Raw genomic sequence first — 18,819 nt, 5'->3', positions numbered from 1 at the left:
ACACGTGCCTTCTTTGCACGGTTTTACAACCTCCGTTGACTGTGCCCAGTATTTTTCTTGTTTGTAACTACGACATCGTTTTGGTATTGAGTAGGCTAGAGGTTTTGTTAAATTAAAAAAAAAACTTCCCAAAATCTAATACCAGCTTATCCGGACATCTCTAACAGAGTCGTTTCAAACATCCTGGACTTTTGCCAATTCTGCAATCCAGTGCTTTGTTCTGCTTGGCCGAGAAAGGATTTTGGCTGTCGAACCTCTTTTCCTAATGCTATACTTTTGTTTGCAAAAAAGGATGTTTACAATTTTCTGTTGTCTTCTAAAGCAACGGCCTGCTTGCTAAAAATATTTTGTTTCGACCTATTATTATTTATCTTGATTTCGTTTCAGAGTAAAAATCTTTTAAGAAGGGTTTCGTTTCGACTTGAAAAAGTTTGTTTCGAAAAGCCTTAATGGTAAACATTCAGATGTAGTGGATTGGAAGGTAAAAAACAGCTTTCAGATTTACCTCGTTCCGAAGGCTATTATTGTTTTCGTCTTGCAAAAGTCCTAGGGCTATTTCTCAGCCCTGTCTTCTAGCATGTTGACAGCGTTTTCAAACGCGACTAACTGTTACTTAAGTACATTCTTTTGCGCCAGGAAACCGAAATTATCGAACACCACTTGACAAAAACAAAAATTAAAGATTTGCATCTTGCTTGCTTTGACATTAATTGCTCCCGTGTTTGGCTTCATCCATAAATGCATTTTTCTTGGCAATCTTAAGCTTCCAATCGACTCAAAAGAGCGACGTCCGTGCTACCGCTTAGGGTGAACTTGGTTTCAAATCCACTCTCAGCAACACCACTAGCAGTAAAAATCGTAACCTACTTAAAACCATAAGTTAGCTTAATTCAGTGGTTCCAGGTTCTTAACCTGGGGGGCACTCCCCTTGGAGGAAGTGAAGATTCTCCAAGGAGGGCGCGAACGTGGTAGTCTGATGTACTGGTATGATAATGTAGGCCTACTATAAAAGTCGTAAACATAAGTATTGGTAATTGAAAATAAACTTTGTTTGCTTTGAAATCCAAAACATGTAAAACTTATGTAGTTTAACTTTGATTTATAACTTAAACTAGAAAAGGGGGACACAAAGTTTTGCAAGTGGTGTCAAGGGGGGAGCAACCCAAAAAGTTTAAGAACTCCTGGCCTAATTTCTATTATACAACTTTTTGGAGTTGTACAGTAGAAATCAGATTAACCTATGATTTAGTTTAGCTAAGTCTTGATTACGATTAATACGTCTATCGTTGGTAGATAATAAATTGTGCAATTACATGCTTTCAAAACAGCATTTTCCATTCAAAAATTTTCCGTACAACTTTCAAGTCAAACATCGAAGAAGCAAAATGAATAGTAGAGGAACGTAAAATGTAGAAGCAAATGACAGTCAATCTTCGGCTCGGAGACATGATAATGATTTTCCATTCACTACATTCACCTCCGTGACGCCTGAGAAGCTGGTCAAATACTAACCACAACAAAAGCTGCTAACTTTCAATTTTGCTCGCTGATTAGCTGTCTTTCGTCAGCTTTCACATGAACATATTGAGACTCGAAGCCACGTTTAATACACGAATAGCCAGAGCAACCTTAGGAATAGAACCAGACAGAAAAACATTGAAATGAAACAAAAGACGAGTGGTCCTGAATGGCGGAATTTCTGCACTTGCAATGAAAAAATAAAACGCGATAAATATAACCACGATTATAAGTCTGTGTATGCTTATTCAAAACGCTAAAGCTAAATTGGCAACGAGGTCGTTTCGCGTTGTTTCGACATCTCAAAGCGATAATTTTACGCAAAAACAACGTTGCATGGAAACTACACAACGTCGGTTTGAAGGCACAGAAAATAATTCGCTTACGCTTGAATGTTTCAAAAATTGCGAGTTGCTGATAAACAGCCACAATTTCAACAAAACTACATTATCCAACGTTAATAGTAATGCTGGTTTCTTGGAAGTCACAGACAAAAGAAAAAAACATAAACATTTCTTCAACAAAACATGTGACATCGATTCAAATTTAAAAAAAAACGTGACGAATCCGACTCACGCAGGCGATGATTCGTCACGTGACCTTGAACAGTAAACACGTCATAGAATATCTCGATAGGTGAATCTTTGCAACAGTACAAAGAATAAACAAAGCTGATCCTCATCACCAGAGAGGCAGCAATATCATCGCTGCACAGGTGCATTGTGGGAATGATTGATTTGACGTTTTTGTGTTGAATACGGTGCTCAGTCTGGTGGGTCCGATACTTTTCCATTGAACGAAAGCAACATTACATTATTCTTAACCCAGCAATCAACGTAAAAAAGAACGTATTTGCTGGCTGGGAATGTGTTTGAAAATAAGATTGAAAAATAAGTCAGTGAGTGGCACGCTATGAAAAGATTTTCTTCTGAAATTGAACAAAAACTAGCTTTAGATTCTGTCCAGAAAGACTCCCCAGACAGCAAAATCCGTCATTTTTACATTGATTCAACGTCTGCAGACGTTGAATCAATGTAAAAATGGCGGATTTTGCTGCCTGGGTTGTGTTCAATGAAATTATTCTTTGTCAATGCTGAATTAGGTAAAAGTTAAAAACGTTGTGGCAATATAAACAGAAACAAATCTTTTGCAGCACCGAAAGAAACCTCTTTTCAAATTGACTTTAAACGAAAACAGCATCTTAAAAAATCATATCGAAACCCAGACAGCAAAGTCCGTCATTTTTACATTGATTCAACGTCTGTAGACGTAGAATCAATGTAAAAATGACGGATTTTGTTGTTTAGAAAAACATTTGCTTTCACGAAGCAATAGACAGATGCATTACAACGTGAATTTCGCTCGTTTTAGCAGCACCCAATGTATGACGAGGTTAAAATACCAAAGAATAATAATCTCCATTAATGAAGTTGAAACTATTGAATAACTTCAACATGAAGCGACGTTGATTTAACACAAACTTTGTAGATTTCATCTCTTGAGGTTAGTTTAGAAAAGTTAAACGAAAATGATTAGGGACCAATTGCACAGCTCTGTGTGAAAATTTTCCTGGACTCTAATCATCTCAAACAGAAAATCAGTCGTTTTTACATGGATTCAACGTCTGCAGACGTTGAATCCATGTAAAAAAAGACTGACTTGCTGTCTGGCATGTACTTTTACATCACATAGAAGCTATAGTAAAACAATAAAGGCTAAATTGATATGCTTTTAAAAAACAGTAAAACATATTGACATTTCGAGTGAGAACTTATTGTTTCATTATCGAAGATATGACAACAAAATCCTTTTTTTACATCGGATAAAACGGTATAAAAGGGGTGGATTTGTGAGACTGGAAAACTGCAAAAAATAGGTGTGGATTCATTAAGATCGGAGCTCAGCAAATCAGTTTTTTTCGGCAAAAAAAGTTTGATTTGTTGGCGAGGAGAGTGCAACTTCGATTATAATTGCACTGACAGATCAAGAAAGCTCAAAGTTAAATTGAAATTTGTGAACAGATTGAACTATTTTAAGGCTGCTGTAGCTGCCAGAACTTTTTGACAATGAAACTCGTTATTGCTACATTGATTCAACGGCTAGCGGTCGTGCATGAGCAATAATAACGACGCAAGCAATTGGCCCAGACAGCAAAATCCGTCATTTTTACATTGAATCAATGTAAAAAATACGGATTTTGTTGTCTGGGATTACGAAATAGTACCATGAAGAATTACTTGACCAAATATTTTCGTCAAAAAAAATATGGAAAAACACACAGCAACAACATGGAATGTGTCCAGTAAACAAAATCATTGTTTTTGTATAACTTTTTTACATTGTAGCAATGTAAAGATTACCTCATTTTGATAACTGAATTGGAAAGCCCAAACAGGCAAATTTCATGAAGGATGCTGCCATTTTTCGAGCATAAAAACGAAATTAAAGGCATAATTTGATTGGAATTAGGTAAAGGAAAGATAAAAGCAAAAATCTGTGATCAGCAGTGAACGGTACAATCGAATACAGCTGGTTGTGGAGTGCAAGCAGCAAAATAAACTCTACGGGTTTGGATTTATCGAAAGAACGATGCTAGTCATTATCGTAACTCATGAGTTTCTCGTAACAATCAAACCGATTTCTAAGAACTTCTTGAAAACAGCAATGAAAAACTTGCCGTCTTAAAAATGGTGGAACAAAAGTAAAATTCTAAATGAAATTATTATAATCCAGCTAGCAAAAGTCCCATTTTTGCACTGTAAAGTAAAAAAAAGACTGATTTGCTAAGTGGTATGTCAGCAATGGAATTGATGCTACCAACATGAATTTTTTCAACAATAAATAACGAACCCTGACGTTTGGGTTACCAGCAAACCTGATTAATGACGTCACACACAAAACAAAGTGATTGGATTTTCATAAACTCTGAATAATCCCAGACAACAAAATCCGTCATTTTTGCATTGATTCAACCTCTGCAAACGTTAAATCAATGTGAAAATGACTGATTTTACTGTCTGGGAGTCTTTCTCATGTCGCCAGAAAACAAAAAAAACATTAGATCTGCAATCTGCATACAGGAAATAGCACAAAATGATATCAGAGAACTCCAGCAAACTGATTTCATGTAAATTCGAACTCTACACAGCACAGAAAGGTGCAATAGATTGAAATGAAACTCTCGTGGTAAGCAACATAACTATCACGTGAAATAGTTAGCCAAGACCTTGTGAAAAAGTCTACTTTAATGGAATCAGATAATTATGAAGAGAGAGTATCCTTCTCAACTCACAAAAAAATCAATTTTTATCATCGTTTAAACGCCAATATACGTTGCGAAAATGGCAATATTTGTGATTTCGTATCCTCTGAGTAGTTATCATGTACAGGACACTTGACAATGCAACACTGCATTATGGGGTAGGCGGTCACTGGAAAGTAGCGGCACGCTACTGTCTGATTGTTCGTTAGAGCGTATGTGTAACTGCGAAACCGGTTTGTGATTGGCTAAATGGTTCAGCCCGCTTTCCGAAGCCGAGGATTGAAAAGAGAGATTAGTGTTTTTCTGCATTTGTTCATCCGCAGGATTCGTCATCGTCAACTCCGTGCAGACCGGCGAACGTGGCGTATCAGGCCGGACTGAGAGTAGGTCATGTCTGTGTAAATCTGCCTGTTTCGCTGAAAGACGAGATGCCTTGCTGTCCACTTCGGGTGACGGGCACCACGTAGGCCCAACTGTCCGCGGATGGTTTGAACTGCATCGGTCAAATGAGGTCGTTCCATTTGGAAATGACGTATTTGATTTGTTTTGGTTGTCGAGTTGAACGTCTGTACAGCAGCTAAGATCAACAGGGGAAGCGGAGTTCGACCGTTCGCTGAGGACGCTTGTTTCTTCACGTATCGCAGTGTGCTCTGCAAGTAGACAAACACAGGACTGTGAGCAGTGATTGTGATGGCCTAGCGTGTTTTTCGGTTAGCGAAATTGGTCATTTTTATACAGATTTAACGCCTCCAGTCCTTGAATCAATCTAAAAAGTACCAATTTTTTTCCAAATGGGTCTGCAATACCGTACAACAACTGTTGTTAAAAAGTGAAGGATTTGATTCTAAAATGAAAAAAGTGGACAAAGAAAAAAGTCTGTTTGCACTGATTTGCTGCAAAGCAAAAAACGAAATGCAATGTTGCTAACTAAAACATGATACAAAGTGAAAAACCTTTAACCCAGTTAGCAAGTTACTCTTTTAACATTATTTCAACGTCGCCAGACGTTATAACGACGCAAAAGAAGCAATTTCGTTAGACGGAAACGTCGTGAAATAACTTCTACGGCACGGTTGCCCTTAGTCAGAAGACAGAAAAATCCGTCATTTTTTCGACACGTTTCTTCAATGAAAAAAACAAAGCAAACTGTAAACGGAAATGCAAAAGCAGATACTCGAACCTTCTCTGTCTCTGGCAGCAAGATATTCATGGCAGGAGTTGGTGGCCGTGTGCGCGGGCTGATTGCTTGCCGATGTTGTGTCTTGTTCGTAATGGCCGACTGCGATCAAATGTGCGTTTGACCGAAAATGGCGGTCCAGATGGCCCTGAAAACCAACGATTGAAATGAAAATTTTTACATCATATTTTAATCTGGCAGGTTAGGTACAAGCTGAGCTATCATGAAAAGAATTTACAAGGGATATGTAATAATCTTATCCCTGCTCCGACGTTTCGTCATGCGGAACAACTGACTTCTTCATAGACCTAAATTGAGTAATCATCACTGGCAGAATAGAGAATACAAAAACATTTGATACATAATAACTGATATAACGAACAACAATGGTAAAATAGAAACATTGATTAGAACTAGAATTTCCGAAGCACAAAAGAAAAAGATGAATAATTATATAAACATTAGGCTACTACGGAAACACAACATTTATCGACACAAATAACGGTCCAGTTGAAAAATTAAAGTTCAATTTTTCGCTTTTTGTTCAGGCAGTTAATAATTGAAAATAAACACAGTATTGTATCAGTTATAATAGCTTGAGATACATAACAAACAGTATCAAGCTTTAAATAAAATGTCTAGTTAACAGTTTTATTTAATTTGTTTAAATATCACATTATTGTTAATTCATCCCTTATAGACAAGAACTAACACGGCACATTGTCTGAGTATGTCATTCCATGGAGGGATGAAAAAAGCATTTGTACGAGTATTGACGTATTTTTTTGTGAATCAATGCAAACGCTATGTATTGTTGACAAAAAGTCCAGCAAACGTTCGAAAACAAACAAGTCAAACAAAAGTCGCTTCAAAACACGTCGGAAGAGTTTCGCGGAAGCCTGGCGGGTTAACCACACGCACGTCAACATAAACCAAGATCGACCGATATCTGGTTGGTTGGCATCGCCCTGAGGTATGAAATGAGCATCAGGGCGTCAGTGGGACAATAACAATATGTTTCATGTTACATGGGGAAGTCATACTGTTGGAGAAATGCTTTTTTGGCAATTTCTCGTCGGTTGACGTTGAAAACACGTCCAGGAATTTTTTTACCTGTGCTGAATGAATTTAAGACAAAAAAATAAGAGTCTAAGACATACCTGAAATCTGAAGGCGACTTTGCAAGCGATGCATTTGAACGGTCTGGGATCTTGTGAACCGTTCATGTCATCGGCTATCTCGCCACGGGCAACATCGTCGCACGAGGGCGGGGGAACGCAAGCGTATTCTTCGCTTCCTTCTAGTAGGGCTCGAACTTGCGACCGGGCTAAGTTCTCGGCTCCATCGAGTAACTGAAACTAGACAGTTTATCATCACGTATGATCTGCTTATAAGTTATATCCCTTCAAAACCGGTTGTAAGCGATTCTAATGCTAGAGGAAACGGTCGACTTTATTCAGAAGCAAAGTTTTGCATCGTAAGGAAAACGTGCAGCCATAAAAATGCATCGATTGCTTTGTCTCATCATAGACTACTCATATTTCTAAAATCTATCGACAAATCATTTCGATGTTGACTGTATGTGACTAGATGTCGCGTTTATGTACAACCTGGCGACATGATGAAAACGCAAAACAAGGTCAAAGATCCTGGAAACGATGACGCGTTTTACGTCAACTTACTAAGCAAACAACAATGGTATTTTGATGACGTTGCATCATTCACATCACGAAACCGAAAAACAAAATCATCAATTAGCTTGAAGCAAGAAAATAGACATATTTTAAATATAGTCATTTTCAGAGCATTCATAGCATAAAGATACGTCTAATCAATATAAGATGAAAACGAGGGAAGATACCTCTGAGCTATTGTTTTTGTTGCTGAATTTGTTTTGTCCCTGAGCTGGCGAGAATGCAAGGAAATTGCTGATCGGGTTTTGATTATCCTTGGCGGCCGCGACAGAGTTAGCTTCGTTTTCAGCGTTCGACTGAGAGTTGTTGCTGCTGCTGGTGACGCACATTTGAATTTGTCGCATTTTCAACCGGTTGAGAGTTTTCTTTTGCATGGCAACAGCGTGACCTTAAATGAGCGAAAAACACCTGTGCTACTAACCCAGTCAGCAAATCAGTTCTTTTTTTACATTACGTACGTTACATTTAACGTTGAATAAATGTAAAAAAGGACTGATTTGCTGGCTGGGAAACCACAAAAGCAAACAAAATGAATCATTGGCGAGTAAATCTGATAAAAGATGTTGATTCACGGTCTATTTAAACAAAAGTGCATTTGCATCGCGTTCTAACTGCTGTAACAAAGATTTACCTTTAGAACGCAAGTGCTTGGCAAGGTGGCCTCCGATTCTGAAGGCAACTTTACACTCCGGGCATCTGAACGGGCGCGCTGCACCGTCTGGTGCAAGCGATCCTTCGATGTCTTCCTATGAGACGTTATATCCTTGGGTTAACAGAAGCAATTGCGATATCCCATAAACGTAAAGCGTTGATAATTATAACGTTTCTTAACAATAAACAAGTGTAAAGGAGTAAGAGAAATTCGGTAACGTTTTGGAATAGGTACCGAAGCTAAACGTGCTTCAATCCTTTTTCAAATTGAAAACTCAATGCAAACATTATAGGTGCAAGAGCTTCAGAATTGCAGATAGTGGTGCTAATGATACTACGGATCAATATAATGTGTCTTTATAAGTGATAAAACACTGCTTCGTGTGCTTCCTGTTACAGGGCTGACTTGATGATAGCAAACTATCTTGTCACAGCTCGATATGAACGGAGGGTAAACACACTTTTGTATGCAAATAAAGCGACACAAGTGCCATTAAACCGTTTAGTCATACGGCAACAGTTGTTGTTTTTACATTGTTTTAACGTCGCTAAATTCAACAAGTAAGTATTATAAAAAAATTCAAATGTCTCTCAAAAATTCAATATTCAAATGTCCCTCAAATGTCTCAGCTGGCAAAGTCCGTCTTTTTGCCAGCTAGGGTGTCGGTACCTTTACGCCGTCTTCGTCACTCTCACACGACCCGTCCTCTCTACCGTCCACGTCCAGCCCGGAGCTGCTTGCAAGTTGTAAAGCAAATTTTTCTTGACTTGACTCAACACCTTCTGCATAAAGATAGATTTAAATAGAAAGTGACGCAATGCATGATGTTCATAATTTTGTGAACGATCGATGTTAAAGTCATCTCTGCAACTAAAGTATATGGAAGAGAATGTGCAAAAACAGAACCCATTGAGAAAAAGAGTCTCATTGCAATTATAGTTGATTAAATTCTAGGGACTTTTTTCTTATCAACATAAATCATGAAATATGAACAACAATGCAGTGAATCATATCGAAAGCTTGCATTGCTGTTATGAAATGCACAACGACTTTTATATAACTTCCTTCATTCAATGTCAAACGCAAAACTTTGACTGTGGTGCGAATCTTTTTTCCCACGCTCACAATCACTTCCGGTTGTGAAGTATTTGGCCAAGCGTGACGTCGCGTTATTTGATTAAAAAGCGAGACCAGTTGGCCTCGATCTCATCCCGAGTTATCACAATCCAAGCAAGCAAAAGTTGCCCTTTTTACATCGTTGCCAGACGTTGAAATGATGTGAAAAGAAGATGAATTTACGTGCAGGGACGAAATAAAGCTGAAGAACGGTTTGCGACCAGACTGAACTCACCATAATTAGATTCGCAGACACGCGATTTTGCTAATTATAAAAGTTATTTTGGCGTTACAGGCTCTGGTAAGATTGGCTTTCAGCGCTACGGCCAAATACAACTTCTTAATACATTTCGTCACGAAACCAACATTTCTATTTTTTAAAGATGAAAAACTACGTGAAAATAACCTACAATAAACTTATATCACGCTGAAAGTATGTTTCATTTCAAGTCGCATTTTAACGTTAGATCAATAAACAAAGTTGCAAAACGATTTCATGCTGCGAGGAGTTTTGAAGAAAAGGCCAAGCATTTATTGTCGCAAAGGTGACTATCGCTATATACAGCACCTGAAGAACAAAATAATTCCGGTGGAATAAGTTAAAAAGCAACATACCCGCAGGAAATGAATTCGGCTTTTCGTTCAAGTTCGAGATGACATCCTGAAATAAGATAACAGTTAAAGTCTCAGTTATGTCATAATGACGAAGAACTAACATGATATTACTGAAAGAAAAAAACTGACAAAAAGGGTGAGTTAAATCCAAAACCATGCAGACCGGGTATTATATATATCAAGCATTCAACTCATTAAGCAAGAGTTGCTCTTTTAATAGTTAGTACAATTTCAAAAACAACTCTTTCATGGTGGACAAGACCTAGACGAATATCTATTTCTAAATATCACTTAATGAAGAATAAATTAATCCACGCATTCTTCCATCGTTAAGGTGATCGAGCGGGTGTTTTTATGTTAATCGTTATTCGAAACAGGTGAGCTCCAATGACCTACCTTTTCCTGACTTTTACTCTGCGGCACTGCAGAACCGTTACCAGGCCTGGAAGAGCAAGCTGGCGGGGTAGCGGGAGTAACAGTGATTTCGCATAAGTCCATATGCTCTTCCGGAGATGCTTTTCTTGATCCGAGTACTGAAGCCTGTGATTCCTTTTCAGGATGATTGAAAGAAGTGGGAACAGATGGAGTCGACAAGGCCGTCTTTAAGCATGGTCTTGCAACAGGGGAGTTTGTTTGGATTGAATTGCTCTGTGAGTCTGGTTGCTCTATGAGCAGAGGAGATGATGGCAAACTTCCAGGAAGAAGAGCACGGCTTTTTGATAGAAGATGATGGTGTTTCGCAGACTGGTTGTTCTGCCTCTTCGACTGCATTGCCGCGGTCCGCATCACTTCGGAAACAACTTCAGCAAGAGACGGACTCACGGCCGACGGAATTTGTTCAACCTTGGAAGAGACAACGGAAACCTTGCTCGCGTCAACATCCAGTGGAGGTGGATCAGAGGAACTACTTTGTGGCAAGATCGTCATGTCTCCCATGCTTTCAGAAACGCTGCTTTTGCTCGATCGAGGAGACGGATAGCGGAACACAGATCCTTGCGCGACGTGCTCTGTGATGTCTGGAGTGTTGCTTGATACCCAATGCTGTGTGTTTCCAGACGAAGCTGATGTAAAAAATAGAAATTAGTTTTAAAATCTGAAATGGTTTGCAGATTTCAAAGACACCTTTGATAAAAAGTTTGTTTGGTTTGCATATATTGCAATCAAAACATCGGACAAGATTTACACTTGAAACGTCTACAATTAGCTCACATAACGGAGGAAGCAGTTTACTTGTCAAAGACATACCTCTAGCTTTGTCCAAAAATCCACTCGAAGTTGAGGGCGGTGAAAAAAACACCGTGGTTGGAGTGCATGATTTCTGAGCGGCAACACTATGATGGCCATTCTTCTTGAGGGCTGCATCTCTGCAGGGCTGGCAAGCAGAATCAGCATCTGTGATCAAGTCAGCTCTTCCTGCTTTAATGCTGCACAAAGCACAGCCCCGTAGCTTATCTTCGGTTGCATTGGAGCACACGTTACCCTGGTGCACCGGCTGTCAATCAACAACAATTTAACATCACTTTTACTGTTGTTTGTTAATCATAAGAGCCATCATAACAACAACAAAGTAATGAGAAACCAAATATGTAAAAACAGATTAATTTTTTTGAATAGGATACAGCAATTGCAAGCAAAGGCGCTCAATGCAGCATCACAGCCGAGCCTAGCAAAAATAACAGCATCCAGTAAAAAACTGACGCAAAAAGTTGTTGCTACCCACAACTTCTTGGAAAACCAATCAAAGAAGAACTTATTTCAACAAAATTGTCACAATGATATTCTTATTTGAATAAACTTACGCTTCATTCAACTTATTTGTATAAGTTTTTGCTGCCATGAAAAGCAGATCAATCTAGACTCCATTTGAATAAGATCCTTCTGATTATCCAATCAAGATGACACAAGATGTGAATTTTTTTAGATTTTAATGATTCAATTTTCTCTAGAAACGGACATCAGCATAATAGTCAAATATCAACCAAAGGACGTTTAGATCGAAAAGTCACTCACCAAGACAATGGCAGAAGGGGAAAGGGGGGATTTGCATTCAAGTGCTCGTCTCTTTTCTCTGTGTGCAATAAATAAAAATTGTTGTAAGAGAAGTTACAGAAAATATTACCAGCCAAAAGGAGAGGATGGGACTTAAATGGAGGCGTATTGATACAATTAGAATGCAATCCCGACCAGAAAACCAATCTTTTTTTTACGATAAGAAAAACGAAAAGAATGAATTCTTGGCTAGGACGTGGGTTAATGTCCGTTTGGGAGATGGAAGACATACCTTGGTGACGCCGCAGTCCGTTCTCGTCTCGTTCTTCGTCGCTTAATTTTTCCAAAGAACTCGATTTTTACATCGATCGGGTCACTGTCGGATTCCGTAGCGTCACAACTGCTGTGATTGCTCGCAGCCGGGTTACTTTTCGTCACAAATACTTTTCCACCTGGCGAAGGAGCAGAATCACGTGACGCGGGTTCGCAACTTAGTTTGAGATCTTCATGGTTGGCTTGAGACAAGCTTGCTAGATCACCGGTCTCACTTTTCAAATTTAAAGTCTGAGCTCTCGAAACTGTGTAGTTTGGAGCATCGCTGGCCACAGACGAGTATATCTCATTCGCATCAGTCTTTACACTTGTAGTGAAGCCAGTGTTTGATGCTGAACAATCAGTACCATGCGAACTATGACAGCATGCGTAGATTGGCTGTGTGGACGACTCAAAAAGGTCGGAAGGGAGCAAAACAGGAACGGTCACTTTTTCGTTAAGTAACGTTTCATCGACAGAGTCAGTTTCCTCATCTGTTTTAGTTGCAGAGTCATTTTCATCGTTTTTTGCATCTTTTACACTTTTTTTGAACTTTTCATATGCTTTATGTTCCGTCAGAATAAGCTGACAATTGCTTTCCACCACTGTTGTCACTCCATCTTCACAACCAGGTCGCGAGCGTCTGCACAGGTACAAATCACAATATTAGGCTTTCACAAAAATGTGGGGGATACTCGTACAACAAAAACATAAAAAAGTGAAAAAAAAACTTGTTCCCTTGAATTTGTAACAACAAAGCCACAATGTTTTATATGAAATATTAAGACAACCATATATCTTACAACACAACTAAAACAGAGTTCACTCGTACCTCCACTTCGTCAGCACGTCAGATATCGTTAGGTCTGATGGTATGAGGATGGGCTCAGACACAGCCCAATCTCTGTACATTGAAACTTGGGTGCTCTTCGAATCTTCGGACACTGGTATTTCCATGCAAGCAGGCTGAGGGCTGACCATGCAACAGAAGGAAACGTGAGGTTTGGCTACCAGGGTTGGCTTGAGATGGGGAAACAAAATGGCGGATAGGCAATCCGTTTTGTCCTGGAAAGCGCAAAACTGTCAATAAAAACACAGCAAGTGAAGTAAAGTTTTCATGCAAGCACAAAATAGATAACACTTCTGCGCGCGTGGCCATCAACTTCAAGTACCTTTATTGAAGATACAGTGTTGTCATTGTCAACTACAGGTTTGTCAAGGGATTCTTTCTTTTCAAGAGAAGGTGTCAGAAGAGGAACCTGAAATAAACATGAAAATCTGTTGAATACCAGAAGAAACTTAAAGATTGTTAAAGGTCATTTTTATGAGACCCACAAAAATATATCCCAATTCAGAATCAGTAAATGTGGGATCGATACCTTGTCAGGTCATGCCAAAAATCTATAAAAACGTTCCTAAATCTCTGTTCCTGTTTAGAGCTCAACGTTACAAGAAATGAATGTAAAGTAACAGCATGAATGAAGAATGCATGCATGAAGCCCGTGTGGACCAGCACAGCTTCTCAACAGAAAATCTATGACAATAATTTGGAAATAACAGAACTTGTTACTAGGCAGAAATTATAACAGTATAACTTATACAGAATACCGTAATACCGTATATAATATGATCGCAAAACACCAAATAAAATGCACTTCACTCAGAGTAGGGTATAAATCGCTGACGCCACAATGTGGACGCCTACAAGTCGTGATTGGTTTCATAATGCAATCCTTGGAACAAGTTTCGCATCTCTCAGCGCTGCGAGCTCTCGGCTCTTGGTTAATCTCTCTTACGCAGATAATGAAACACAACGGTTTCGACACACTTCAGGGAGTGATATGATATCCGATCTATTTGCGAGTTTACATTGAGAGTCGGTGACCACAAATTTACAATATGACTAAACAAATACATTCAATCGCATCACACGGATAAGTTATATTAAAGCTAATTTTATTAATTGCTGGTTTCCAGAGTACAGATAAAACACTTTCCCAATAAAAAAACGATATAAAAATTAACAAAAACGATTAGTGTCACTTTTCGTTATCATACCTTTGCCTTGTCCAAACGTTCGGACGCTGATGTCATGCTACAAAAACAATTTCAACAAGTTTATTAATACAATATTGAAAATATTCTTCGCTACAACGTAGCCTACGTGTATTCGGTCAAAAGGTCAAGGTGAAACTTCGAAATTAATAATGATTGAATGGGTTTTTATTTATGACGATTTGATAGCAAATAAACCAAATAGAAGTAAGATGTGCAATTGTGAATGATGGACTTGAAATGCAGGGGATAGTAGCTCACAAGGTGTCCTTGCTCAGCACATCTTTGTTTCCATTAGAGAGTGTAATACACAATCAGATTGAAAAAAAAATGTACCATGCTTTAGCAAATATATTACAACACTCACATCGTCGCTAACATGGTTGGCATTGGAAAAACAAGGGATTCCTCTTTGCTTCCTTGAGCTGAATGACTGCTACTGCTGCAGATGGAAGCAGCACCAGCTGACGTTTCACTTCGGGCTTTAAATGGAAGTGAGGATGGAGTCAAGACAATGGCCGATGTTGGGTTCGGTGTTGGGCCACTTTGAGGTAAAGTTATGGTGTTATCTGATTTTGGCTTGTCAAGTGGGGTGGTTTGCAACAGCTGAGAAAAGGCATTTCTAGCTTTTCCACATGGCTGAGACAGCCGTGAGGGAACAAAGAATTTTCTCTGAGTTTGAGATAACTCCTGCGGGGTTTCTGGTGATTTACGACGAATCGACTCGTCGCTCTCTTGATTGAGTAAACCCTTCTGTATCTGCTGCCACGACCAAACAGATTTATTGTGCGAAAGATTTTTCATGAAGCCGATGTCGTGCATGTTTCGTAGACTGATTTCGTGCAACAAAAGTTTGTAATTGCTTCTTGGTACCGAGGTCTCGTCGAAAGTAAACACGTTTGAATGGGAAGGTGAAAGAAAAATATCATCACTCGGAGTCACAGATGGTGGTGAAGACATGATAGAAACAAGTTCAGTGTTGCTTGAAAATGAATGAGGATGAGTGCTTGTATCTTTACTACAACCTTCCACCTTGTCTAACTTGCTTGCTTCTGTCGGACTTGAAGAGTCGGTTTCACCAACACTCGTTTGACCAGTATCGCTTGAAGCGTTCCCTTGTTCAAAAAGACGCATCAAATGGCGTTTGTTTGGTGGAAGCTTGTTGGGTGGTATAGAGCTGGGAGGAGGCAACACAGACGGGCGACTTTGCAAAAACAATGCTGAAGCTGTTAAAGGAGAGCTTGCTGTGGTCGAAGATACAGAAGAAAGGAGATTCAATGTTTTACCAGAATCGATTAGTGTGTTCGTTTTTGTGGAATAGGGATTTTTCTTGGCTTGTGAAAGGTTCCAATCTTTCGACGCTGACTCTGTCTGTAAAGTAGCTTCAGCACTTTTCGTTCGACACAGATCGTTATGTAAAGCCTTCATTGGGCTGGCACATGGTTGGGTTTTGAGTAAGTTTAAGGCACGAATTTGGGTATAATTTCCACTAGACGATACATTACCATTCACCTTGTTGAGCGAAACGATTTTTCCAACTGATTGAACAGGAGCTAATGCATCATCAAATGAATATTTATTTAATGCTATAGGAGCCATGCTAGAAGTAGAAACTTCGGGTAAAACCGAGTGGCGTCTTAACTGTCTCATTGCCTGTTCGACATTTTCTCTGTTACGTTTTTCATCGGTCGCAGAATGAGGCAGATCTTTCTTGAACTTGCAATACATGCGCTTGTGAATTTTGTAATTATCTTCTTTGCGATACCTCACACCACAATCACTGCACTCAAAAAAAGTGGCTCGACGAGGCTTTTTGGCACTGAAGCCAACGGCCCCATTGCTAGGAGGAGATAAACCACGTTTTCCCAAAATCGCTTCACTTGCACTTCCTTTGTTTGATTTTTGCCCAATGTGCTGCGTTGTAAGGTGGGCATGATCTTGGAGCTCATTTTTGGCTAAAGTATTCAAAAGCTGCGAATGGGATTGAGAGACTCTAGAAAGTTGAACAAGACTTTCATAGTCAGAGGAAGACATGCCAGGTGGAAAAGATAAATCCGATGACGTACTACTTTGAAAGTGAGTTCTAGTGGATGTTGGCAAAGCAAACCGAGCATCTGATTCGGAAAACAACTTCCTTGAAGTATCTTCTTTAAGATACGGTGCTTCATGAGTATTACGCCCAGCAATGGCAGCGGCATAGGAAGACAATGACGCCGGATCAAGGCTGTTGCGACGAAATACTCTCCGAGGTTTAACTCTTTCTAAGGCAGGGTTCAAAAGTACTTTTTCGTTGTTTGATATTAACTTTGAAATATGCTGTTCAATAGATTTGGCGTTGGGATGACTACGTGAAGATTTCTCTGTCAAAGGCGATTGTTTTTTGCCCAAAACATTATGGCACTGGGAATTTGTATACGAATGTTTTAATTGTTCAGCAGTAGAGTCGTTTTGTTCTTGAATTCGTGAACAGTGCATGCTACTACTCACGCTAGGTTTTCTAGAGTACGGATGTGGTGCTCTGAAATCTTTATTGAGGCTTATAACTGGAACGGAAAGTCGTCTTTGCAAAGACTCTGCATGAGGAGAAGAAAAATTCGCATTGGGTAAGCTGGAAAGTAATGGACTTTCTTTAGGTTCCTTTCGTTTCTCTGACACCGTATTAGTTTTGACAGAAAACACGTTCTCAAAAGAGTCCTTTTCTTTGACGGAAGGTGACTCCAAGACGTTTGGAGTTGAAGTCACAGGGGTTGGGGGTAACATCACGGGCATTGTGGGGAGGAAAGGGAGATTACCGGGTACATATCTTCCACTTGGTGTTGGATATCTCAAATAAGGATAGTTTGTGGCTGCACCCATAGCCAACCCTTGAGGTAGTTTACCTTGTACAGAAGTAGCCTGAGGCATATGGCCTGAATTGACCATGTTTTGGAAAGCAAGAAAAGGCGACAATATACTGTAAGCATTTGGCAACATAGGCAAGGGCATGTTTTTTAACTGAGAGCTTAATAAAGATGGTAACATACTATCGGTATAAACTTTTGCAGGATCAAGAAAGGACCGTGTTGTGGACGTACCAATGGGAGGATTTAAAGAAGGAAGTTTACTATAAGATGATAAAAGTGTAAAGTTAGGAGTAGGAATGGGAAAGTCGGTCGGCGATTTTTTCTCACTGTCCTGAGAATATGATGATGACATGCCAGAATTCTTTCTTTGAGGAGTGTGAGTACGGACATTTTCTTCTCCATAGCCGTGAGATTTAGATATAGACTCTCTGCGTTCCTTGCTTGGTTCACTCTCAGTTGCCAAGTGCTTTCTTGTGATGTGCTCGCGTAGATCTACAATCGTTTCACAAGCAAGACCACACACCTCACAACGAAGCTGGCTCGTTTCCCCTGAAGCAGACAAGGTAAATGGTGGAAGAGCTTTCCCAGCTTGCAAGAAAGGGTGGCGAAGCTTGTTTTGAGCATGCATGGGAGATGAAAGAAATTGCCACAACAAAGGAGAATGATTATACGCTGCAAGTGGAAATCCATTGAGTGGATTAGGCAAAGATCCGGCTTGAGATGTGCCATTGAAGTGCAAATTAGCATTTGCCCGATCCATCTCTCGCTCAACTGCAGGCAGCGATTGACCATACACAGCAGTGCTAGTCTGTAGCTGTTTAGCATTGGAGTTTTTTCGTTCACGTTCAATTTCTGCAAAAAGCATGTTCATTCCAACATCGGTATTTAAACCGTTTCTTTCCATTGCATTAAAAAATAACTATACTCTTTCACAGAAACCATTATGACCAGGCAAGCTGATCAAAATGGATTAATAACTCATTGATCTGAAATCAAAACTAAGAGTTAGTAGCTTATAATGTTATCAGCAAAAATCCACTGGATGAGTTTATAATGTAGCTGCATAACATTCACAGACCAAAGTATAACATATTCTTCTTGTGAGCAGCTCAACTATCATAAGGTATTGTACATAAGTCTACATACATTTCGGCGCTTTGTTGATTAGATATAACTGGCTTATTCCAGGACTAGATCAGATAATAAATACACTAAACTTATCTCGTAAAATTGACACACAACGATGGTGAGATATACTGTAAGTTCGTGTAAACAACTTGCTTCAAACTCGTATTCTGGACAACATATCATGTCCCGGCCATTCAGTAAACAAAATGGATCAATCACTGTGATGGCAGACGACGTTTTGACCCTTGACGTATAAAGATCACCTTGCACAACTCCATAAAACTTTATATATTATATATGCTGTACCGGCACTCGGCACACATTTTTTAAATCTCTCAGCTTTCTCACATTTTTAAATTTAAAAAATAGAACAGGATGACACCAGTGTAATACAGTATGGACTGCATTTGCTAAGAAAACATGTTGTTCCATTAATTAGTATAGCTTTCAGCTTTGTA

General features: G+C 39.3%; 1 protein-coding gene across 2 annotated transcripts; it reads right to left on the bottom strand.

The window, feature by feature from the left end:
* Nucleotides 1-1,584: 1,584 nt before the first annotated feature.
* Nucleotides 1,585-18,197, bottom strand: LOC145782997 (uncharacterized). 2 transcript variants are annotated; one of them, XM_082594752.1, is made up of 15 exons: nt 14,758-18,197; nt 14,394-14,430; nt 13,508-13,594; nt 13,168-13,400; nt 12,316-12,978; nt 12,045-12,102; nt 11,280-11,526; nt 10,431-11,095; nt 10,035-10,080; nt 8,973-9,085; nt 8,283-8,397; nt 7,819-8,039; nt 7,118-7,315; nt 5,961-6,105; nt 1,585-5,430 (listed from the first exon to the last, which is right to left on the bottom strand). In XM_082594752.1, the coding sequence occupies exons 1-15, from the start codon at nt 18,135-18,137 to the stop codon at nt 4,898-4,900; spliced, it is 6,741 nt and encodes a 2,246-aa protein (XP_082450878.1). In that variant the 5' UTR covers nt 18,138-18,197; the 3' UTR covers nt 1,585-4,897. The 2 variants fall into 2 exon arrangements, with proteins under 2 accessions (XP_082450878.1, XP_082450879.1); XM_082594753.1 differs by having other exon boundaries at nt 7,118-7,309.
* Between the last annotated feature and the right edge of the window lie 622 nt (nt 18,198-18,819).

This window comes from Aplidium turbinatum, chromosome 14, assembly GCF_918807975.1.
Source record: "Aplidium turbinatum chromosome 14, kaAplTurb1.1, whole genome shotgun sequence".
Taxonomy (NCBI): Eukaryota; Metazoa; Chordata; class Ascidiacea; order Aplousobranchia; family Polyclinidae; genus Aplidium; species Aplidium turbinatum.
The sequence above is the reverse complement of the archived record's forward strand: the minus strand, read 5'-3'. Positions and strand labels throughout refer to the sequence as shown.

Bases quoted from the DNA above. Each gene is read 5' to 3' on its own strand.
- LOC145782997 (XM_082594752.1), bottom strand. From the start codon at position 18,137: ATGGAAAGAAACGGTTTAAATACCGATGTTGGAATGAACATGCTTTTT. The intron at 11,527-12,044 runs GTGAGTGACTTT...GTTGATTGACAG, and splicing joins CCCCTTCTGCCATTGTCTTG to CCGGTGCACCAGGGTAACGT. The intron at 8,040-8,282 runs GTAAATCTTTGT...CGCTCATTTAAG, and splicing joins CAAGCACTTGCGTTCTAAAG to GTCACGCTGTTGCCATGCAA.